The following is a 25,580-nucleotide window of genomic DNA, read 5'->3' on the forward strand; positions in this document are numbered from 1 at the left end:
TTTCCATTTACTAAGGGGTGGTGCAGACTGCCGAAGGGACGGCCTGCAGCCACCTCCACTTCACCAGATCTGGCCTTTCGAGACACAAAAGGACTGAAAAAAGCGGTGGGTTTACAGCACTCCTTTGGTGCTGCATCATCTAGACAGGGGTAGGCAACCTTTTTGAGCGGGGCCGGGTTGCTGTCCCTCAGACAACGGGAGGCCGGAGCCAAAAAATAAATAATTAAATAATATAGGACAACATTTTCAAAGTAAGACACATTTTTTAAAAAATGGAGGACATGTGAAAAAATTTGATGATTTTAAAAACGTTAATTTAAATGCAGTTTTTAGGCATCAAAATGGAGGACATTTGGGCATTATTCCTACACAGATGACGAAAGTACTTCCCTTTCTGGCCAACCCCCCTCCCCCCTTCCAAACAGCACATTGGGCATTGAACATGGCTTTACTAACATGGCCTCTTGCATATTCGAGGCTTATTGCATACCCAACTCTTTGGGTTTCACACTGAACATGGTTTCACATGGCTATGCATAATTTACATGTCAAGGTGTTTACAAGAAGTGGATTTGCCCTCGGTTTCAGGTGTCTGCACCAACTCACTTCTCAGAAGTGTGTACTTGGTCAAGGGACTTTGGTTTTTCTTCACTGTGCATGAGTTTGTAAAAATCAGACACTTACATTGGCCGTGCCCAGAACTGGCTGAATCAATATCACCACCACATCATCACTCATCATCAGCATCACATCATCATCATCACACTATCACACACACACCACAGCACAATCATTGTTAAAGCTACCTTTAGCTTAAAACACACCGAAAAACACAGAAATGCCTTTGGAAAGTCACACTGGTCTCACCTCAGAAAGAGGAGTGCAGTCTCAGAAACTGACTGATCACATCAAATCATCATCATCATCATCATCAATCACATCATCACACAGCACCACGACATTGTTAAAACAAAGCAGACCTGTCAAATGGAATTGAAATCCCCTCCTCCGCCTCCTGCATCTCTTCTCTTCCTCCTCCTCCTCCCTCCTCCTCCCTCCCTCCTCCTCCCCTCCTCCTCCTGCCCTTCCTTTCCTCCCTCCTCCTTCCTTCCTTCGTCCTTCCTTCTCCCTCCTCCTCCTCCACCAGCGCTGGAGGCCTCCTTCTCTTTCCTGGCCCCCTGACAGGGCCCAGGCCCCGTCAGAGGCCGGAAAGAGCTGGCAGGCCACCAGCGCTGGAGGCCTCCTCCTCTTCCTGGCCCAAAGGGCCCAGCCCCGTCAAGGCCGGGAAAGAGCCCGGGGCCACCAGCGCGGAGGCCGCCCCCTCCTCTTCTCCCCGGCCCCTGATAGGGCCCAGGCCCTCAGAGGACGGGAAAAAGCTGGTGGGCCCCAGCGCTGGAGGCCTCCTCCTCTTTTCCGCCCCTGACAGGGCTGAGGCCCCATCAGAGGCCCATGAAATATCTAGCGGGGGCGCCATTTTGTCTTTTAAAATGGCGGCAAAGTCTCGCGTGACCTTTCCCGTCCTGCCCCGCGAGACTTTGGCCGCCATTTAAAAAGACAAAATGGCACCCGGAGCGGCACGGAATCGGGGGCAGCAATCAGCAGCCGGTCCGGGCTGGGGCCGGTGGAAAGGCCTCGCCGGGCCGGATCCGGCCCGTGGGCTGGGGTTGCTGACCCCTGATCTAGATGCAGTGCCAGAGAATCACCGTGATGCCATATGCCATACTTTGTAATCCACCTTGATGCTTTGTAATCCACCCTGATTCGACAAAGAAAAGGCGGACTATAAATAATAATAATAATAATAATAATAATAATAATAATAATAATGTAGTATGACGTGTGGCATCACACCAGCCTGGGGGCAGTGCTGGGGTATGCATCATGTGGATGCCATGCCTCAACTCCACCCTCAGACTGGCCTTTGCTGCCTGTCTGCCCAGCCCCTAAGTAAGGCCTCTCTTGCACATAAACCAATCAGGGGAAGGGACAAAATGGAGTGAAATCACCCCACTCCCAAAGTATAGAGGGGAGGGTTAGGTGTTTTAATTCAAAATATTTGGGGGGAACAATAATTTGACAGTAGGAGTGCCTGGTATGTCTGTGTTATCCTGCAGGATCTTGTTAGGTGCTCCTGTGACACCCTTTCCTCCCTTTTTTTAAAATTAATCTTTATTAGTATTATAACCTACATACAATAATATAAGAAAACTTTTACATAATATTCCACATATATATGATATATCACATTAGTTATTCATTCTTTACTACCTTATATAAATCCATATCAAACCATTTAATTTTAATTAGACCAGTAATTTTTTTAAAAAAACAACACACATAAAGTTGTTATTAATATTTTCATTCTTCTTGCTTCTTCTTTTCACCATATACTTTTCATAGTTACACAAAGGTATAATACTAATCCCTTCCTCCTTGACAGTTACTCCTTCTTAGTTTTATATCCAAACTATTTCCATAATTGGTTTTAGCATATAATGTAAAAGTTTGACCATTGGGCTATGACACTGGGAGACCAGGGTTTGAATACCAGTTTGGTCATGAAAACCCACTGGGTGACTTTGGGCAAGTCACACACTCATTCTCAGAGGATGGCAATGGCAAACCTCTGAAGAAACTTGCTCACCATAAATTAGAAATGACTTGGAGGCACACAACAACAACAGCAAATTAAAAGCTGTCAGTAAATAGTACTAAATGAATATCATAAACACAGATAAAGAGTCACTTTGGTGATTTCAAAATGCAAAGCATTAACATTTAGAAAATTTTCTAAATATTAGTACATAGGGATACCATAATTTTCAATCACAGTGCAGAATGCCCCAGACCATTCAAAGGTTTGGTGCATGTTCCCCTGCCCCCCAAAATTATTTAAAGTTTTGTTGGTTTAAAATAAAATGCAGCAAAAGTACTTCTTTACCCTGAGCAACACATCTGTGGCTCACCCTTCACCCTCAGCATGAGTACCAGTATGACTGACTCTGCAACATGTAATTCAGTACATATACTGATATACAAAACAGACAAAACAACTACAAAAGAGACAAAAGACAAGGAAAGGAAATAGAGGAAAGGACAGGGAAAAGGGAAGGTGATGTCTGGCTAGAAATTTACATAATCTCACAGATCTTCATTCACCATTCCACAGTTCCAAATATTTGACCATATAGTCTGATTTATTTTATTTTATTTTATTTGGTTTGCCTCTTCCTGGTTAAGCTCTCCCTATAAATGTCAAAAGCAGATATAGCAGATAATCTATTTAGGGCAGTGGTTAGGAAAATCAGTTTAGGGGCTCTCTGGGACCCCATTTTGTAGCCCTCAAAGCCTCCCCAGAGTCCCCCAAAGCCCCTTTACAAAATCAGGTAAACAAAAGTGTAAAACCACCCAACAGGTAGTTTGGGTCTCCCTGGCCCCCACTACCCTAAAGGTTCTCAGACACAGCTTGGCTACTTCATGAAACTACAGGTGATGTGATGTTGTAGCAATAGCGCAGGGGCAGGAGGATGGGCCCTGCAGTTAACCACTTCTGATTCAGGGCATGAATACCAGCAGACCAGTATCATTATTTATTTTAAGGGTATTTTTCCTCCCATCAAGCAAAGTGTGAACGGTTTCTATTGTTCTAAGTCTTCAGAATTTATTTTCAAGTCATACAATGGCTTCAGAGTAGATATACTGCTCAGATATATCAAGTAGCTATATCAGTTAGAATGCTTACATACAGTATTTCAAGGGTGTTACCATCCACTGGAATATCCAGTCCCAAATGCTGCATCTAATAAATTAAATCTATGAATCAAAAAGGGCAGATTTGAAACTCCTTAACTTGATGCATGTTTTTTGGAAATGAGAACATGGCACATAACCTGCTGAATGGTCCAATTCAGAAGTAAATAGAACTTATGGTTCCCACAGACTTTGAAGCTATTGGCCATGCTTGCTAGGGAATTCTGGGACCTGTAGCATATTAAGTAATTTCCCCATATGTGGAATTCCCATTGTGTGAGTAAAAGTGGGGAAACTTGGGTGTGTATGCTTCCTTTCCCCTTTCTCATCTTTGGCACAGCAGAGGGTATCAGAAACACTTAATTCCATTTTTCAAAGAAAATGAACACAGATTTGTGCAATAGCTTAAGGGAGATCCACCATGATTTCAAGACTTTCTTGATGATCACTTGGATGGTAGGGGGAAAACTCCCATTGTTCTACACACTTATTATTATTAGCCACCATGGGATAATGGTTCTAGTTGGGATTTTTTGGGAGGGCTGAGAAAGACTTTCATCCCCCTTTCCCCCGGAGATTCTGATATTGGCAGGTTTATTGTTTTCCTGCTGCTCACTGATAGAGATGGAACAACAGCAATCATGGTGGGTGAAAGCTTCCTCCCACACTATAGTGGTGTCAGTGCTGCTGAAGGTGTCACTCCTAGGCTGTAAATTGTACAACAGTGATGTGAGTTAGAAACAGTCTCTCCTGGTGTTACTTATGTTCTGAGAAAAGAGTAGGTAGAAGGAAAGAGTTTACATATATACATATGTGTGTATGTGCTCATGCATAACCCTCAACCCATCAATCAGTGTTGTGTGTTGCTCTCAGGGCTGAAAACATTATCCATTCTTGGTTTAAGGCATGGTTCCAGAACAAAGTTGTCTTCAGCAACTGATCTGATTGAACCTCACAGTGAATTGGTCTGATTCACAGATCAAGATAGGCTTGGCCACTTTGGTTTCTTTGCAGGCCGCAGCAGTCTGAAACAATGATGATGATGATGATGATGATGATGATGATGATGATGATGATCTTGATTCAAGAAGTGAGAAACTTCTAAAACGTGAAGCTCTATCTCTCTGCCGAGCCTCTGTCCAAGCACCACTGTCAACCATAATTAATCTCTATTACCTAGCATGTTGCTTTTGTTGTTTGTCAGTGTGGTTCTTCTGTCACAAAAGTTGGGAACACTTCTGAGTGTTCCCAACATGGACAATTCCAGTGGGTACAGAGATCAATATTTCCCCCTCTATAATGACTCTGGCCCCACTTTTTAAGGTTTACATTTGACTGAAAATAACACCCGGCAATCATTGGTTTTAAATTCTGCGTGTGTGTGTGTGTGGGGGGTGGGGGTTTCCAGTTACTTTTTAAGCATTTTGAAAGTTCTGCAAGGTGTGTCCAGGGGGCCTCACACTTGTACCCCCTTGTAGTTTTTCGGGGGTTGGTGTCTAGGGGTTTTGTGGATCTGGGGATTTCAGGGGCACAATATGGTTTGAGGGACTATATCCAGCCAATGGGTTTTTTTAAAAACTTACTCCACATACTCTTGCAGATGCTCCAGTACAGAACATGTCCAGAGAAGGGTGATCGAGATGGTTAAAAGGCTAAGAAAAAACCCATGAAGAATGGTTAAGAACTTTCTTGGAAGGTGGTGGATTTCCTTCAGTGGGGATTTTTAAACAGAGGCTAAATGGATCCTTTCAGAGATGTTTAGTGGTGGATTCATACATGGATTAGTTGGCCCTTAGGGTTCTTTCCAACTTTATTTTTTAATTATATCTTTATTCAAATATAAAATAAGCATAATAAAAGTAAACTTAGAAAAACAAACAAAAATATCCAACAAACATCGTACAAACAAAACAAGACAGATATAGACATTTACAAAATTTACTTTGTAAATTTACTCGATGATTCTATGATTTTTTACTAGGGGAACAGTACCAGGATAAGCAATATGAATTCCTAATACAAAGATTTTAACAACTGTATTTGTTGGAGCGGGAGGGTTTGCCAAAAACACACTTTATAAGTGCTTGGGGGAAAAAAAGTTCTGTGAAATTTGGAAAGTTTAATCTCTGCTTTAAGTTCTAGATGTCTCCACATTTTATGCATATAAAATGTGCAATCCAGATTTCTGAATCTTGGTTCACTTTTGGAGTCCAGATCAGACTAGGGAACTTATCGCAAGCACATTTAACCTGACTGCACCCTAATGGAATGTAGCCATGATGCGGGATACAGGCAGGAATGATCACACATAATTCAACACCGATTCCACTGCCCAAGTACAGCCTTGCTGCATCCTGACTCCCAGTTGCACTTTGGAGGTTGCTTTTCAAAGCCAAGAGCTTTAAAACCTGGAAAAGCAACCACCGAAGTGTGCCTGGGAGCTGGGCTGTACTCAGCCAGCAGAAGCAGCAGCAGCAAATTACGTGCAGTAATTCCCGTCTACATCTCATGTCCTGGCTGCATCCCGTTAGGGTGCAGTCAGGTTAAACGTGTGTGCGATAATCTTCTAGGTCAGAATCAGTCCAGACTAAATAAGGCCAGATCTGGATAATCCAACTGAGGCCCAAAGGAAATTTGGGTGAGATCATCATGTACACTACTACTAGCTACGTTTCTCAGGCCACAGAGAACTGTGGATATTTACAATAAGAGTTGAAAGCTCCTGATCTCCTCACATGGGTGTGAGTAGAAAAGAAGGGAGGGCTACACACAAACTAGAGTCTTGGTGTCCCATTACATGGTATGCTAATGCATTTGAAATGGACCATTTAATCTTGTGTTAGGAAATTACATCAGTTCATGGTAGTATACAATTTAAGTAGATTAGGCTTAACACTACTTGGAAATAAACCAAAGTACCAGTATTTGTGAAATGTCACGTTTAAGTATTTGACCAATAACTTTGTATAGTCCACGAGGATCCATTCCACACCTTCTAGGGGAATGAAAAAAAAAAGATCTCAAGTCCCTAAAGGTGGTGTGATGTGTGTGCAGCCACTACTGCAGGCATGTGCATGTGTTGCCATTTTGGACAATAGGGCTTGCCACCTGCAGATGTTCAAATCTGTGGATGGCAAGCCCACAGATGGCAATGTCCCACTTTATATCTATGTATGCATGTGTATATGTGTACACAAATTTATATATACATAAACAAATACACAGGTTTTGGAAAGTTTCCAGTTACTGAGTTGCTCAGCACGCTTTCAAATGAAAAAAATAAATAAAACATACCCGAGGGAAAAGAAAGGGGGGGGGGGAGCCATTGTATAATATGAATGCTCAGCCATGAATTTGACTGGAGGGAATATGCAGGGGCTTTTTCTCATTGTTGAGATCTTTCTTTTGGAACTTAGTACAAAGGCAAATATGCTAAATTTTCATTTGAGCTTGAAATTCTGGTAGACATTGTAGAAAATAAGTAATGTCTCCCATGCCCAATAATGGAAAGTATCATGCATTTGTTGTGAAAGGTTTCAATTTCTACTTGTAAACTGAAAATGCAATTGAGTGTTTGCCCCCTCCCCAAGGTGAAAAAGAAGAAAAAATTTATAGAGGTAATATTGCCAGTTTACATGGTTCTAGTTGAAAGGCAATGTGTGTTATACATTAAAAACATAAAACACTTTGCATCTTTCTTTTACATCTCTGCTTCCCTTGAGAGATTAGAAATCTGAAAGCCTGTTTTATATGGTACTGGGGAGGTAGGGTGGGGGAGGAAAGTAAGCCAGTCCAGCAGTAGTAGTGCTGGATATTTTCATATTTTGACATTTTCTCCAAAACAGGTATTTTAATAATCTAATCCACTGGCATCTGAAAACAGGACCTTAAATAATGGCTCCATTTCCTTCCATCAAATATACACAGCAGGTTCAGGTGGTGACACATGGGTATCTGATGTTAAGTAATTGTGTTCTTTCATTGTGAAAGAAGCAGAACCTATTTTCTTATTTTGCTGGGGAAGACTACTGGATTATTTGGTGGTATAGATACTACATCATAGCTGGCACTTGGGGGTGGCATGACTGGGTGCTGTCTGAAGGCCAGAAGTCTATAGAGATCCACTGAACCTATGATGCTTTCATTCTTTGTTCATATTGCCCTATGACAGCCCCAAGATGTCTCACTGCAATTATGTCTACTTTTAAGTGATTTTAACTGCATTTTATAATGTTGTTATTTTAGTTTTAATGAAGGGGATAAGGGGGATTGTGTAATTTTAGTTATGTGTGTAATTCTGCATTTCATTTATGTACTTTTTACTGTTGTAACCTGGCTCAGTCCTTTTGGAGAGGTGCGCTAATAATAATAATAATAATAATAATAATAATAATAATAATAATAATACAGTCATCTCTCCATATTTGCGGCTTTGATATTTGTGGATTTGATTATTCATGGATTTCATTAATATATTCTCTCTAGGACTGTCTAGGTCCTCCAGTGCAACTCTGTGGTCAACTTTAACTAAAAGACAATTAAGGATTGTTTTCTGAGTTGGGAACATAAGGAAATTTATTCTACCTCTCCCAGAGTATGCTCCCCTTTTGTATTTGGCATTCCCCCCTGTTGTGGTGAGATACCAAAATATTTTCAATCGTTGTCCCTTCAGGCTGCGAGGAAAGCCTTCCTTTTTGCAAGGCTGAACATCCATCCGTCATGTGTTACTAAGGGGAGATATATGAAAATTCCATTTGTTAATCGTCTTTGTATATGTGAGGCAGTTCCAGATACCCTCCAACATATTGTTTTTCTTTGCCCATTATATCAAAAACCGAGAAAGAATTTGATAAAGAAACTAATGGAAATGAACTACTGTGTAATGGACATAACTTTAGTGCATTTATTGGAGGATTGCAATGAGCAGATTACACGAGTGATGGCAAATTTTCTAATGGAGGCAACAAAAATCTGGTATAAATTGAACAACTGTAGTCCATAGAATTACATGTTACACGGACGGAATTTTAAAGTATTTATGTTAATGATTTTAGTTTAAAATTTTAACTTGTATGATGTTTTTTTTATTTGAGATGCCTAATAAAGGTTATGGTATGGATGAACTAAAAGTTGCACTAAAAGACCATTTGTAGCTACTCCAATGCCATTCTATGGTCAGTGTATGTTGGACATTGACCACAGAGTTGCATTGGAGTACCTAGAGATTCCTAGAGAGGTGTCCTCTCAGGTAAAAACAGTGTTTTTGTTATTTGCAGTTTTTTCCATATTCACGGGGGTCTTGTTCCCCTAACCCTAGCGGCTGGAGTTAATGATAGACTTTCTAGAATTGTTTCTGAACTCTTGTGGTCCTCATCTTGTTCTATACCATGTAGAAATAATACAGCTTGACACTACTCTAAGTGCTGTAGTTCCATTTATGGAATCCTGGGATTTGTAGTTTTATAAGGTCTTTAACCTTCTCTGCCAAAGAGTACTGGTGCCTTACAAAACTACAAACCCCAGGAATCTGTAAGATGGAGCCATGGCAGTTAAAATGGTGCCAGACTGCATTGTTTCTACAGTGTAAATGCACCCTGGATATTAGCAGAGCATTTGATAAAGTCCTCCATGGTATTTTGAACAGCAAACTGATTAAATGTGTAATAAATGGGAGCACTGTCAGATGAATCCATAATTGGTTGAAAAATCGTGTTCAAAGAGTCATCATTAATGGCTCAACTTCTAACTGGAGAGATGTTCTGAATGGGTTCTGGGTCAACAAATCATTCTTATCACTGACATAGGGATCAAACAGACAGGCCAAAATAAAGCTGCTTCAGGTCACTTTGGAGATATGCTGTTTAAATAATGCATGCATCCTAAGAGGCCGGAAGCCATGCCAAAGCCACACTCCAGTCCAGCTTCTGGCCTCTTAAGATGCATGTGACATTTAAACAGTATACCTCCAAAGTGACCTAAAGCAGCTTTATTTAGGCCTGTCTCTTCGGGCCCTTAGATCCCTGATGGTGAACCTTTTAGAGACCGAGTGCCTAAATTCAGTGGCATTCCTGGGTGTCAGCAGGTGCTGGGCACAGGACTTCCAGGGGTGGGGCTTTCAGGAGGTGGGACATTCAGGGGCAGGGCTTCTGGGGGGAAAACATGCAAGGAAAAAATGGAAGACCAGACCAAATTAAAAAACAAAACAAAACAAGAAAGCCACTCATATAAATATTAAAGATATCCTTCTCAGCCCTGCTCAAAATGGTGGACCTTTTGGAATCCCTCCTGGACAGAAGGTGGTGAGGGCCTCTTTCTCTAGATGTCTACAGAAACATAGCTACCTTCTGGTGTTGCTTTAGCTGGATTTATTGCACTGAGTGTGGGTTGGACTGGATGACCCATGGGATCCCTTCCAACTCTATGATTCTATAAATGTGTGGCCCATGGTATTCATTTGGAGCCTGAACCTACTTTTGTGGCCTCTAAAGCCTCCCCTAAAGCCCCCACATTCCCCAATTGTATATTTTGATGTGATTTAGGGGAAATTTTTCACTGAGTCATAACTCTCAAATGCACCAAAACTGTCTGAAAATGTAACAGTTTGCTTCCATTCTCTCCTGTCCCCTCATGTTTTGAAAATCAGCCTGAGACCAGCAAAGTGGGAACCAGAAGTGTTGTGATGTCTTTTCCAGTGTGCTGCTGATGTGCCAGTGCAGTATATGGGGGTCAAAACTGTCCCTGTCTCTCCACATACAGTTGGAAGTCTCTAATCTCTAATAATGCTATGAATTTGATCAGACCGTATGCCCTTAATTTCGCCGCTATTTTCCAGAGGTTGGAAATGTGGTCTTTTTCACCTGTGACTCTAAGAATCCCCTCAGAGTCTGAGAGATTCTGAAAATTATAGTCCAAAATGTAACTTTTCTGAGCTTTTTTCTGATCTCTTTCCAATGGGGTCCTTCGCTTCCTGTAGTAACCGCACCCCTTTCCCATACATATGTAGCTACATGTATGCATAGGTACCTAAATTGCTGCCTATTTCTAAAATGACAAGTTTAAAGCCTCATCCATTTTGGAGATCATTTCTTTTACTTGGACACCTTTCCTGCTGCTGCCAAAGGAGTGAAGGGAAGAAATTATGTTTCTGTTACAGTAGAACCTCACAATAGGTTGCGGGGGAGAGGTTCTGGTTTAAGGTTACCCAGTGAGATCTGTCATCTACCTGAATGATTAAAGTTTAGCTGGGACTCTTAAAGCACATTGCCACTCACTATATGAATAATGAATAAATGTGTCTACAAAAGACCCTCTGAATATCTGTCTATCTGTCTGCGACAGCCATACCTTAATGGGACATTATGCCAGAAGCCTCATAATATAAGAGTATGGCAGTAGTTATGCAAGTTGCAATGTAGCCAGTTTTCAAGTTGAGATTCCAAATTCCAAAGAGTGAAGACTGAGTGACAGAAACTGACTGTGTGATAAGGAGAGAAATTGCACATGTGTGACCATTAGCTGAGGGAATGAGAGGATGGAGGAGATGTGGTAAGAGTGAGGATGACAAAAGCAGGGAAAGTGCCAGCCTTTGTCATCCTCACTCTTACCATATCTCCTCCATCCTCTCACTCCCTCAGCTAATGGCTACACATGTGCAACTTCACTCTTTATCACACAGTCAGTTTCTGTCACTCAGTCTTCTCTTTTACTCTTACCTTCCTTCAGGATATCAATGCCAGATTCCCCAAAGGGGATAAGTGCATGGGGAAACAGGTGCTCCCACTGAGTGGCATTAGGTTCCATATCCCTGTGGTGAATGATGCCAGGAAGTGGGCTCTATAAGGTACTCCTGGCAAGACTACTAATGTTAAAAATGGAAGGAAAAACAGAAAATCCTATGTGTCTGGTTTGGGAGCGCTAGGTATAAACCTGAGCACTGCTGGATAAACTTCAACTAGGAGAGAGAGAGAGAGAGAGAGAGAGAGAGAGAGAACCAGCCCATTAGAGGCATGAGTGAAATTCATTCCATACGTTGTTAGTTTGTATTAGTGTTGCATCTCCCAATGTCATAGAAATGAATTCTGCCTCAATGTAAACTAACTCATAATTCTCATTCTGAACCATATACTTGAAGAAAGTTGAAAGGGACTTTCAAGGAATGGTTGGCTGGACATTTTGATCCCTGAAATAAAGCAGCAAATAATGCCCCCTGCCTATGGAAGTGAAAGTATGCAGTACCCAAGACCAGTTTATAGAGATTAAAACAAAAACAAAAACAAAAAAGTGAAGATAGCTCCTGTAGCTTTAATTGTTATGCAGAAGAGAGATTGTCAGCAGATGTTGCTTGTCATACAACCAGGTAACAAGCAATGCCTTCTGAAATTCCCACTTGTACACAACTATTAAAATGGCAGAAGCTGTCCCCAGTTTTCACTCTGGCAATCCTAGTCAGCTAATTTGGGCATGAGAGGGAAAATCCCACATGTACCTCTCCTTGTCTTGGCAGGAAAACTTCAATAATAACAAAAATATAACGTATTTAATACATTTATGCTATCCAAAATCTTTTAGATGAAATAACACCTCCCCGTGCTTAATAGTAAGAGAGGCCCTGCTTCAAAGCTTTGGTGTCCAGTATGCTGCACCACAACTGGATTCATTGGCCCAAGCAGATATTGATTCTGATGCTTGCTATGGTCCTCTGTGGACAGAAAGATCCCATCTGTAAAATCTGGATTTTGTTTTGCACTCTTCACAAAGCAGCCATCACCTGGAGAGGAAAACCTGCTCAGGAAGATCAATTAAAATTGCTTTCTCATTTGACCGAGAGCCTGCTTACCAAGGATTGACCCCATACCACAGATTTTCTTCACAGCTTGTTCCCAAAGAGGTGAAAGATTACAAAGGTATTCTCTGTTAAAACAGCCCTTGGTAATGAAAAGCAAGATCCAAAGAAGAAGCTTTGTGGGTCCTGAAAAGTCAATTCTTAGAAGGGGGGAAATCAAGAGTTAAGAGATAATTTCTTTGAAGTTGAAAGAACGTTTCGTTGATGGCAGGTCACATGCTGTCTGTCTGTTGGTTAGGCATACAGCTGTTGATATAGCATGGTTGAAAATATTTTTAAAAGAATCTTCCTATATATTTGAGACCACCATATCTGTCAGAAAGGAAAAGACATGCATAAAACAGGAACTGCTGCTATTTTCAATTAGCAGAGAGGGGGAAAATAACATTTACAAGAAAATACCCAACTGCTTTAAGATACTATAATAAGGAACATTTTGTCCTTTGAGGAGTTTTCTGAGGCTAGCAGGGGGAGGGCAATAGCTTTTATGTTCTTGCCTATGGATTTCCAAGGTTTTTTTTTTTTTAATGGGAATACTTCACAAAACTGTACAAGCAAAGAATGGTTTGCCATCTGGAGCGAGCATGCTGTAATTTGGTTCAGTTGTTCCTCATGAACCAACCATATTGTTCCGTCACTTGATTGTTCTTTTTTTTTTTTGTCCTTTTGGTTCTCTTTTTTTGCTCTCAGTGTCCTAACTTTCTTCACAATAAAAAGTTTATGAACAGGGCAGGTTATGCATGAGGAAAGAAGAGGGAACCTCTGCCAAATTATACATGTCACTCCAGTGGAAATGATATTAGAATATTTAGAATTTATGTAGTATGTTTAAGTCTTCAGAGAATTTCTCATACACCTCTGAGAATTGTCTTATTTTTCCCAGTTGAAACAATGCTGTAAGATAGGCCAGTGTTATTCACATGATGCAAGCAGGTGAGAAGAACAAAGAAAGTGTAGTTTGCCTAAGACCACTAGTGAGAGCGCATGGCAGATGTAATGTTAGATGGGGACTCCCAGTTTATTTAGTCACTACATTGCAGTAGTTCTTCAAAACCTGATTTTCATACTTCATCTTTGTTACAGTTTCACCTCGACACTAAATTTCACATGATACAATCTTATACTCATTAATGTAGCACAGTTATTCCTCAATTTCTTTCCCAGTGATCAGAGTTTGGAAAAGTTATTTTCAGTCAAAAAGTAACTTTCTAAAGCTCTTGTTCAGAACATAGTGTTCTTATACATTGTTGTTATGTGTTAGCACTTTAACTTATGGCAACCCAATTATTGAGGTCTCCTTCTATGTATAAGACCTTCCAAAGCAGTGATTCCCAACCTTTCTCTGGATATTTTGGATTTTAGCTCCCATAATTCCTAATGGCTGCCCAAGTAGGTTGGAGTGTCTGGGAGTTTCTGGTCAGCATAGCCATCTAAAAGTATGAATTGAGAACATTTCACTATGTTAATAAGTTTGGCTACTGGCCCTTCTAATTCAACAACATCTATTCCAGTTGGCAGCAGCTATGCCACTCTCAGGTTGCAGGTATCTCACCTCTGCAACCCAAGAAGACACTTCTAACTGGAGTTGCAAGGAGGCAAACTTGGATGAGGCCTTCTATGCGCAAAATAGTTGTCCAGTCACTGAACTTTCATCCTTCACTGAATTAAATCTTTCACAATGCAAAATCCTACATTGTATCTGAACAGTGTAAATCTACACTCACATAGTTAAGTGGTGGAAATACTACTTCATTCTTCTGCTGAAAACCAATATTGTGCAACTAATTACATATCTGCCAATGTGTCTGCTGTTCCTGCAGTCCAGTGAATCAAGTGGGCACTGAAGGCACTGGTGAGTAGTTATGCACCATCTGAGAATGTGCAGCTGCATGTACAACAGTAATAATTCTCGAACTCTGTTTATGCAACTATGAACTGAACACAGATGTTATGCTATGGCCACAAACATTCAACTGCATGTGTAAGAGAACTTCTTTTTCAGTAGGGTGCCAGCCATAGCATTGTAATTTAACAATCCAACTCAAGTTTTATTAAGTAACTTGAAAGAACTGTGAATGGAAGAGGAATGATACACAAAAAAGACAGTGGAACCTTCTGCATGCCATTTTCAGCTGAGTGAAACTTTCAGGGTCTTAATTTAACACTAATCACTAATCTCAGAATGAAAGCCTGACCCTTGTCTACATCCCTGACTTTTGCTGGCCAGAGTTTATTAATTCCAACTTAGCAAATTTTATAAATGATAGAGTAAATTATGACCTGACCCCCTTCTAACGTGAATTCTAGCATTCTAATGTGGCCTTTAGTTATTCAAATTATGCCCAGATCTGGCATCTGAAAAGTATGACTGCTAGAGTAGAGAGAGCATTGTCATAAGGGTGCACAGAGTTTATATCCACAAGTTGAAATATAATATATTGCATTTGCTAAGATAATTTCATTTTGCTGTGTCACTGTTCTTTCATTTTAAATAAAGACCTTAACATTTTACTTATTCTAGTATAAAGCCAATTTTATCAGGACTGGGTATCATTGCCTTTCCAAAATATCCATGCTCAGGGTTTCATACATAAATTATTAGGCTACAATGGAACTTAAAATTTGTTTCCTGGAGTACCCACATATCCAGAAGGAGGAGACACCTGCCTGCATGAATGTCCCTCCATGCCATCTGAACTCAGAATAGCTACATCTTGACAAAATGTGGGCTTGTGATTAACATCATCATATATTATTTTCATCCTGTGTGAAAGCTTGCAACATTTATTTTGTGCATTTTGTTTGTCACAATAAAGATATCATAGTTTTGTGGATTTGGGATGTTATTGTACTTTGCTACATGGCCAACATGGCTACCCTTGGATATAATTATTAGGGTACATGGGATATCTCACCAATCAATCATCTTTCTGTTAGGAACCGATAGAAGAATGATTGAGTGTTATCTGAATTGCTTCCATAAAGATGCACAGAACATCTGTCAAGAGGAAGCACTTTGGTTGAATTAATGGCATGGTTTCTTTACAGCAGGGGTAGGCAACTTCCAGTGATTATCAGGCTGCAGCTGCCTTGAGATGCTGGAGGATTCCACCTGTGCTTCTAACAGTCCACATTTTGTGGGTTAGAACATACTTCCAAGTGTCTAAATATACCTTCTGTGGAAGAGGTGGGGAATGTGTGGCCTATGGATACAACAAGCCCATGTGGGGCCTTTTCCATCTCATAAGCCTCGGACATTGCATGGTTGAAATCCCAGTTCTGATGCAAACAGTCTGGATGATGTCTAGCAAGTTGAGATGACATCTCACAGGCTGAGCAAGAAATAGGGCCCTTAACCCAAAATTTAAAAACTTAATTGTTACTCTAGATCTTCCAGGGAAATCCAGAGCCCTCTGTTTCTACACTGTGGCAGCTGCCTGCACACATGTCCTACTGAGCCACTTGGCTTATCTGCTGCTGTCACCTGTCACTTGATCTGAGGTCGGAACAAGGCACCCCACCATGTGATAATTGCTGGGCATCTTATTCTGACCTCAGAAGCAAACAACCTGGACAGCTCAGTGGAATGCCTGTGAAGTCAGCTGCCCCCATGTGGAAATGGAAGGCAAAGAAATGCAGGGAGGTTGGGGAAGCTCTAGGGCCAAAATACTGCAGGCTACCCCCAAAATATCCTGGCCAGAGAAGGTCTAAACCCCCCTTCCAAAAAAATGATTTCCAAAACATGCAGCCCCCACTTTATTTTTTTTTCCAGCCAAAAACCCTTTTCAAGGAGATTATTGCACAGCCAAAATAAGTGTCCTAACCCCGATGGGATAAGATCACCTTACAGGTTGCTATCTGGTGTTACCACATGCGAAAACGCTGCCAATGCTGCCGGGTGACTACAACCTGTCCCCCAGCCTCACTTAGCCCGCCGATTTTGAAGAGGGGAAGCTTCCGTAATTCAAAATCAATGGGCTAAGCATGGCTAGGAGACAGGTTGCAGTTGCCCAGCAGCATCAGCGACGATTTGGTGTGCGATAACAGCAGATAGCAACCCATAAGGTGACTTTATCACATTGAGGACAGGATGCTTATTTTGGCTTTATGATAATCTCCCCCAAAACATTGGAACTCTCAAAAATCTGAAGGCTTGATTTCTCTTCTCCCCTGCCCCATAACTCTCACAATCCTCAGACACACAAAACTCAGGGATTAGCCATACATCCCCTAAATCACAGAACTGGAACTGACATTACATCACTTCTGGTCATGTAAAAAGTGGGCATGAAGTCTGCAGGTTCCAGCTTATGAAGCTGGCCAGACAGTAAATGCCTTGGTCAACTGATTTCAAAATTTCTACTAAAACCACCAGCAATGGAGTTCTAAATAATTATGGCTGAGACTTTCATTTGGTTTGCATTTTTTTTAAAGAAGACCTTGCCAAAATCAGTCACTTTCTTTATGAATGGGATGAAAATAATTTAGCAGGCAGGCAGGCAGGCAGGCAGGCAGGCAGGAAGGAAGGAAGGAAGGAAGGAAGATGAACGGAGGAGAAGCTAAACTGGAAAAATGTCCATCAAGGTTCAGAGCTTTCAGTAATATATAGCTCTTTCATTCTTGCATTCAAGAACTAATAATTATGGAGTTTTCTCTCAAAAGAGTGAGAGTTGCTGCACATTTTTGGACAATTTTTCATAAGCTAATGTGTTTTTTATCATTTGCGCAAAAATCCCCTACATTTTAGTGCAGAAAAACAATATATTTTGCAAAAAATATGTTGTTTTCTTTGCAAAAATGTTGGGATTTGAATACTAAAACATTTCTACATAAATGAATATTTCACAATTCACAATTTTTATCAAAATTCCAAATTTCTTTGTAAATGGGAACAAAAGAATTGTTATCAAAATTCCAAATTTCTTTGTAAATGGGAACAAAAGAACTACATGTCTGTAGTAGGGTAGTTTGGTGCAAAACAGAAAAAAAGGCCTGTGTATTTCTAAAATTCTCATGGATTAACTGCATGCTTTCAAGTCCTTTCCAATTTATGGCAACACTAAGGTGAACATTCAATCAACATACTGCAGAGTTTTTATGACAAGGTTTATCATTCCCTTCATCTGAAGCTGTGAGAGTATAACTTGGCCAAGATTACACAGTGGGTTTCCTTAGACCAGTGGGATTTGAACTCTGGTCTACTAGCATCCAAGTGTGGCACTCAAGGCACTACATTGCATTGTCTCACATCATGGGTTTATCTACTTCAAAAGGTACTAGAGAAACACAACTACACAGATGGAGTCTGGCTTACAATATATTCTGCATCAGCACAGATGTTTGTCATCAAAGAAAGAGCAAAGAAAAGTGGATGAAACACAACACATGGATTCTCTTCTTCAGAGAATCAACAGTTTGAATCCTAGAAATAAAATTCATCCTCCTGAGGAGTATTTCTGAGAGGCAAAATGGTACATGAAGGCAGAGATGGGGAAGGAAGGAATATGAAACACTTTCTTGTATTTAGTCAGATGAGGGATAATACAAGATGGAGATGATGCATCTTGTTCAGTTTTATCAACACTGACTGTCAGCAATCTAGGGATATAATTATAATTTCTGCATAAGTAACAGCATTTTCTGTGAAGAAATATTACTTTCTATTTAGAAAATGCTGTACCTGGGGACTTACGTTGCACAAAATTCGCACATTACAGAAAATTTTCTGCATAGAAGATACCATTTCTGCATAGAAGATACCATTTCAGTTCAGTTCAGTTCACCCTGGTGGCGCAGTGGTTAAATGCCTGTACTGCAGCCATTCACTCAAAACCACAAGGTTGCAAGTTCAAGACCAGCAAAAGGGCCCAAGCTCGACTCAGGCTTGCATCCTTCCGAGGTTGCTAAAATGAGTACCCAGACTCTTGGGGGCACATTAGCTTACTTGCTGTTCACCGCTATGATCTTTGGAATAGCAGTACTGTATATAAATAAAACAAATTATTATTATTATTATTATTATTATTATTATTATTATTATTATTATTATATTTCCAGCACATAAAATGCTGTTTCCTACATGGAAAACACAGATTTCTGTGGGGAGGAAATGCAGATTTTGCACAGAATAAATCCTGAACAGGCAAGATTCTCATCTTCAGGACTCACCTGTACAGCATCTCCAGGCATTTGAGAAACGTATTTTTGAGTATTTAAAGTATTGTTTTCTACATCACTCATCATGTTTCCAGCAAGAATTTTCCTAACTTGCAATGGTACTTATTGAATGTGGGACCTTCTGCGTGCAAAATAGTTGCTCTACCATTGAGCTATGTTTCCTCCCACTATCCAACACCTCCTTGCCATGACCTTCCATAGGATATAGCTGTTGATAAGGACTAATCTTAGGATCATGGAAGAAAGTAAAATAAGAGTAGCATGGAATTTTATGCACGAGTGACTTCTACCCAACACACTTTTCTCTTGAAACACAATCTTAAGCATAGCTGCATGGGTTCTTCTAAACCAACTGTAGCCCTTCAGATGTTCTTGACCTGAAAGTCTCATCAGCCCTAGCCAGCAAAATCAAAGTGAGGGAATACTGAAAGCATCAGTCAAAGAACATCTGGAGGACAATAGTTATCTGCCTCTGTTCCAAACAGGAATCATAGGAAAATCTATTCAGTAGATATGGTGTCTACAAATCAGACAAAAGACATTTTCCCTTGCCAATCACAAACAGCTGACATGAGACACATAGAGATTCTCCACCTGTCAGCTTGGCAGGTATAGGTAAAGGCTGTGCCTTCAAGACAGGAGATAAGTGTTGCTCATCAGTCTATACATGGATACACACAGTACCTTTTCCCTTTAGATGTCTATTCTGACATTTCTGGCTTACTGCTGAATCAGCCAACTGGAGACATTATGGGCATGCACTCAATGCAATACTGTGCCATGCCATGCCATTATAAGAGTGGGATAATGCTTACCTTCTTCCTTCCTCCCTGGGATGCAAAGCAAGGACCACTTACCAGATCCTTGTAGAAGAGCTCTGCAAAGTTGTTGGTCACAGGACTAGCTTTACACATGCATCTCCCTCATGTTGATTTGCAATATTTCATGCTCACCAAACAGTGTTAATAAAGCAATCATGGCTGTAATAGGCTTAAAGCATCACATTTAATTTCAGACTGCATGGTATCACTACAGGTGCAGCTCTTTTTGAGTGGAATCACACATTCATTTTCCACTGGTGCACATGCATGTGTGAGCCAGTCCCTATTTACTCTTCCTGGAGATTCTGAATCTTCTAACTTTATGATGCTGACAAAAGTGCATGATACAAATCAATCCAGTTAATACCAGGGAAATGCATCCATTAATTTCAGGCACCCAGTCATTGATTCCCCAGCACATGCATTGTTCTGGTAGAGGCAATGGCAGAAGGTGATAGGCAGTTCAGTTAGCCATTCCAACTCACCTGTCAGAGATCTGGTGGTAGCACTCTCGTAAAGAGGGACTCCCTCCCCAGCATTGTTAAAAGCTTTCAAAGAGATGACATAATGGGAACTGGGTTCTGGAAGAAAAGCAGACATTATATTGTTGATGTTAATGTTTTGAAGCAGGTTTTGGCAACAATTCTACTTGTACTTGCAAAAGCAAAGGTGCTTATAAGGTTTGGACCACAGCCATGGCAAGGCAAATGACAGATCAATCTTGGAAGGCAAATGACAAATCAATTCCTTTAGACCAGGCCTACACAAATGGTAATCATGTAAGTCAAATGAAGATCAGCAGGAATCTACTGTCACCCAGCAGCTGTGCATCAATACTTTTGGGGTTTTTTAAAATAATATTTTATTAGTCTTTCACAACAAAATATTACTATATATAATGTTTGTTCCTGTTTAAGTTTACATATTTACACTTTTATTCCTTCCTTTCATCTCTATCAATTCCGTTTTTGTTTTTTTTTCCTGTTCAGCTCCAGACCAAAAGAAATAACAGGAACCTTAGCTGTTCTTTCTTAGTGACTGGTTGTCTGTGGTCAGCCACATGACCCATGGTGACATGACTGCTGGCCAGCTTGGTGGCCCATATAACTCCTGAACTTTTTCAAGACTAGGTTTGGGTGACAAACTAATTTTGAGCAAAGTGGCCACAGTGAAGCTGGGCACTGACTGGTAGGAATTCTGAAGGCCTCACCAGAAACAGCTAAAGAAATCAATAGGGTACCAAAGTTTGCTTGCCTTTTCCCATCTGCTGGTATCTCTCTTTATCTTATCTCGTTTATTTGATTTACATGCCATTTTTCTCAAAATGGTTTACAAAATGAGTTAAAAGAAAATAGTTAAAACAATATGTGCTACAAAAGGTTTTAAAAACTATTGCACATTCAAACCAATTATAACAATACTTTTAAGTACAGTGCACCTTTTGAATCTGCCAGGGTTTGTTTGCAAGACACCCCCTCCATGGATACCAAAATCTATGGATGCTCAAGTTCCATTATATATAGTGTGGTAGTAAAATGGTGCCTCTTAAAGAAAATGCCAAAATCAAGGTTCGCTTATTATTATTATTATTATTATTATTATTATTATTATTGCAATATTTACAAGCCATGCAATCTGTCAGTTCAGAATTTGTGGATATGGAGGGCCAACTGTAGGGCTGTTGTTTTTCAGAAAGACACAATGAAAACACATAGCACAGCCATTGCATATCCCTCTAGCCCAACCATTTAAAGGAAGATTTTGCCTTCTGACAGAAAGAAAGCAGAGAGGGAACCAACTAAGCCTCCCTGGTTTGTTGGGAGAAGTAGTTCCATAGCCTAGAAGCAGCCATAAAGCAGTGGCGTCACTAGGGTTGGCATCAATTAGTAGGGTAATTCATGGTGTCACCCCCCCTCATAGACCTCCTCCCTACACACTACACACTACACCTTAGTCATGTTTTCTGCACTATTGTTATGCATAAATCGTAATTCCAGTATATATCACTGAATGCAATGGTCATAGTTGTGATGTAAAATAACTAGGAAAATTAAAATTATACCTTTAGCGTATGCACAGCCTCAGTGTCTTTACCGATGCATAGTTTCTTGTGGTTGAAGTGAAATTTTGGTAAAAGATTATGTTTTTAAAAGAATTATAAAAATTAAAATTTTCAAAATAATTAACATTTTGATTTTTTTTTTCAAAAAAATATTTTTTTAAAAAAACCTGGAATCTCTCCTTTCTGCTCTCACTGACCCTCACCCCACTCACACCATCTTTTCAACATTTTAAAGGGACACAGGCAAGTGCCACATTTCTGCCAAAATGAAGGTGTCTGAGGAGCAGTGGTGTCACCCCTTCCTTAGGTTGTCACTTGGTGCGGTCCACACCCCTTGCACCCCTTAGTGATGCCACTGTATAAAGAAGGCTTTCGCCTGTTTCCTCACCAAACAAATTTGGAAGGGTGGTGGGATGCAGAGAAAGTCCTCCTCCAAAGATCATTGGGCAGGGAGATAATCGTTTTCATATAGTCTGGACCTAAGCCATATACATATTTGTATAGGTTGCAAATAGCACTTTGAATTGTGCTCAGACATAGATCAATAGCCTGTGATGTTTCAACAAAGAAGTTATATACTCCCTATAACCAGCTCAGATCTGCCATCTAACTGCAAAACTTTGGATGCTGAAACTTCCAAACAATTTGCAAAGGCAGACACCTCTCTGCCCCTGAATGTTACAGTAATCCAAATGGGATGTAATCAAGACATGTGTTACTGTGACTAGATGTGACATCTCCAGGACTGGGCACAGCTGGTACACTACCTTTAATGGTGCAGATATACATCCAGCCACAACCAAAACCTGGGCCTCCAGGTTCAAAAGTACTCTCATGGTTTAAACCTGAGATGATGATGATGATGATGATGATGATGATGATGATGATGATAGGATTTATTTATATGCCGCCCAATCATTGGGAATCTGGGTGGCTTACAACAGACGGGATAATAGACGGTTCCCTGCCCTCAGGCTTACAATCTAAAAAGACACGACACAAAAGGAGAAGGGAATGGTGGTGGGGGGAGAGGGGATGTCAGGGGGAGTGCAGTTCTATCCAGCACATGCTAAATCCTTACAACCTGATTTTCTGTCCAAATAGCCAACAGTGCCTTCATCTTATCTGGATTAACTTTCAATGTGTTACCTTCTTTTAATCCCTTACTGACAATAGACACTGGCTTAATACTGAGAAAGCATCCTTGGAATTAGATGGAAAACAGAGTTATAGTTGAGTATCTTTGTCAGACTATTGATACCAAAACCCAAATCCCCAGACAACCTGTTCCAGCAGTTTCTTGTATATGTCAAACAGCATGGGGGACAAGACAGAACCCCAAAATTCATCGCAGACCAATGGCCAGGGTATCAAAGCCCAGCACCACCTTCTGAGTGTGCCCTTTCAGGAATGACTGCAGCCACTGCAAAACAGTACTTTCAAGTCCCATCCTAGAGAGGCAGCCCAGAAAAATGTCATGGTTGATAGTGTGGAAAACAATTGAGAGTTCCAGCAGAACCAACAAGAATACACGCACCCTATCTAGTACCTGATGGAGGCAGTCCACCAATATTACCAAAGCTATATATTCTGTTCTGTAAACAGGCCTGAAGTCATCTTGAGATGAATCTAGTTAATCCATTTGACCCAAGAACTCCTGAAGATGGGATGCCATGAAACACTCACTGCTCCATTTACCTATTCAATCAGTCCCCTCTGGTTGCTTCAAAGATTTAGGAAGGCTAAGGATCAGGTATATGTGGTGGCTCTCAACTCTCCAGGGATCTTGTCCATATCCTTAGGCTGCACAAACTGCAAGGTATCCAATAACACAGTATAAGCACAAGCCAAGGTTAAATTCATTGGACCTGTACACCATCCAAGTCAGAGCAGATCCAAGTAATTTTATCTGTAAAATGCCTCCTTGAGAATCTAGTTATCCTTGCTCCTTCCCCTCCAAATCCCTAAGGAAACTTAGCCAATAAATGAGAAATAATATAAGCAAAGCTAAAGAGTGCATAGGGAGAAGTTACTAACAGGTCTACAGTCTTTTCAGCATTACTGTCACCTATTTTCCTCTTGAGGCAGCCTCCAGTATTCTCAAAAGACCTTGGCTTATTCATCAAGCTACTTTTAATATGATGATTGCAAGATGCAGCTGTGCTTTAGATGCTGTGCAAATTGAATAACGAAGTTCCTGCTTATTTCTATCCACCGACTTGACATCTCAGAGCATCAAATACAGCTACACTTACCCCTCCATATTGGCAGCTTTGACTTTTGCGGATTTGGTTATTCACGGATTTTATTAATATGTTCTCTCTAGGAACCTCTAGGTCCTCCAGCACAACTCTATAGTCAACTTTAACCAAAAGTCGCATTGAAGGACCTAGAGAATCCTAGAGAGAACATTCCACTAGGCATTTGTAGCTCTTCCATCACAATTCCGTGATCAGTGTCTGGCAGATGTTAACCACAGAGTTGCACTGGAGGACCTAGAGATTCTTAGAGGGGCATTCCCTCAGGCAAAAAACCCCCCCAAAAACCCATAGTGTTTTTGTTATTTGCATTTTTTCCACATTCACAGGGGCCCTGTACCCCTAACCCCAGCGAATGTGGAGGGATGAGTGTAAATGATTGTTGATTGCTACCTGCCTAGTTGTTTGGTGTTCAGCCCTGGCAACATCATTAGGAGAGGAGATATTTCAGTAATGTTCATCTTAAACATTTCCATCATACTAATTTGGAGAGCTTCTCAAGGGCTCAGCTGATGAAGTAATGTGGACTCCCTTGACTTGATACCCAAGTGCTACATATTTCACTGTAGCACAGTAGAATGAAGGATTATAATTTACAAAGTGTTATAATAATTCAATTCACTATCACTGGAGGCTATATATCCACATTTCATGAAGATTCTTTTGTAGTGTTCAGCTTCACTGGACTCTGAACTTTTCCTCTCTGCTCATAGGTATACAAGTTTTTCTTTAATCAGCTTTAGAGGCTTAATGACAGGGAGAGAAGAATTTAATGATGTGGACAGACATCCTAAACGCAATCTAGCTAAACTACAAACACTTTTAAAATCTCATTAATTTTGATTACTGAATTCAGAAATTAGTTTAAGTATTGTCTAATTTCCTCTGCAGAAAGAATGCTGCTCAATATGACTTTAACTGCCATGGCTAAATGTTATGGAATTCTGGAATTTGTAGTTTGCTGTGGCAGCAGAGCTCTCTGACAAAGAAGCCTAAATATCTCACAAAACTACAAATCCCAGAATTCCATAGCACTGAGCTATGACAGTTAAAGCATTGTCAAATGGTATTATTTCTACAGTGCATATTAGACCTATATATCCACACTGTACAATTATAACAGTTTGACACCAGTTTAATTTTAATATTTATTGCATGGAATTTGGGAATTTGTAGTTTACTGAGATGCTTACAATTCTCTGCTAGAATGCTATAGTGTTGGAGAGTGGACAGAAACGCTTTAGCAGAGAATTTTAAGTGCTTATCATAGAATCATAGAGTTGGAAGAGACCGCAAGGGCCATCCAGTCCAACCCTTTGCCATGCAGGAACTCTCAATCAAAGCATCCCTGACAGATGGCCATCCAGCCTCCGTTTGAAGACCTCCAAGGAGGGAGACTCCACTACACTCCGAGGGAGTTTGTTCCACTGTTGAACAGCCCTTACTGTCAGGAAGTTCCTCCTAATGTTGAAGTGGAATCTTTTTTCCTGCAGCTTGCATCCGTTGCTCCGGGTTCTGTTCTCTGGAGCAGCAGAAAACAATATTTCCTAAGAAGGATCCATGGCAATTAAACTGGTACCAAACTGTTGTAATTGTGCAGCATGGATACATCCCAGATCTGTACATAAATCTGCAGTTAAAAGGACCTAACTCTAGCTAACTTATACCCC

General features: G+C 40.6%; 1 protein-coding gene across 1 annotated transcript in view; it reads right to left on the minus strand.

Moving 5' to 3' along the window:
- The window catches only part of DCC (DCC netrin 1 receptor), a 401,229-nt gene that overhangs the window by 166,682 nt on the left and 208,967 nt on the right, over nucleotides 1-25,580 (minus strand). The window contains exon 10 of the mRNA XM_042447857.1: nucleotides 20,076-20,171. Within this exon, the coding sequence (XP_042303791.1) occupies nucleotides 20,076-20,171 (96 nt within the window). The remainder of the gene's footprint in view (nucleotides 1-20,075; nucleotides 20,172-25,580) is intronic.

The sequence above is a fragment of the Sceloporus undulatus genome, chromosome 2 (genome assembly GCF_019175285.1).
Source record: "Sceloporus undulatus isolate JIND9_A2432 ecotype Alabama chromosome 2, SceUnd_v1.1, whole genome shotgun sequence".
Classification (NCBI taxonomy): Eukaryota; Metazoa; Chordata; class Lepidosauria; order Squamata; family Phrynosomatidae; genus Sceloporus; species Sceloporus undulatus.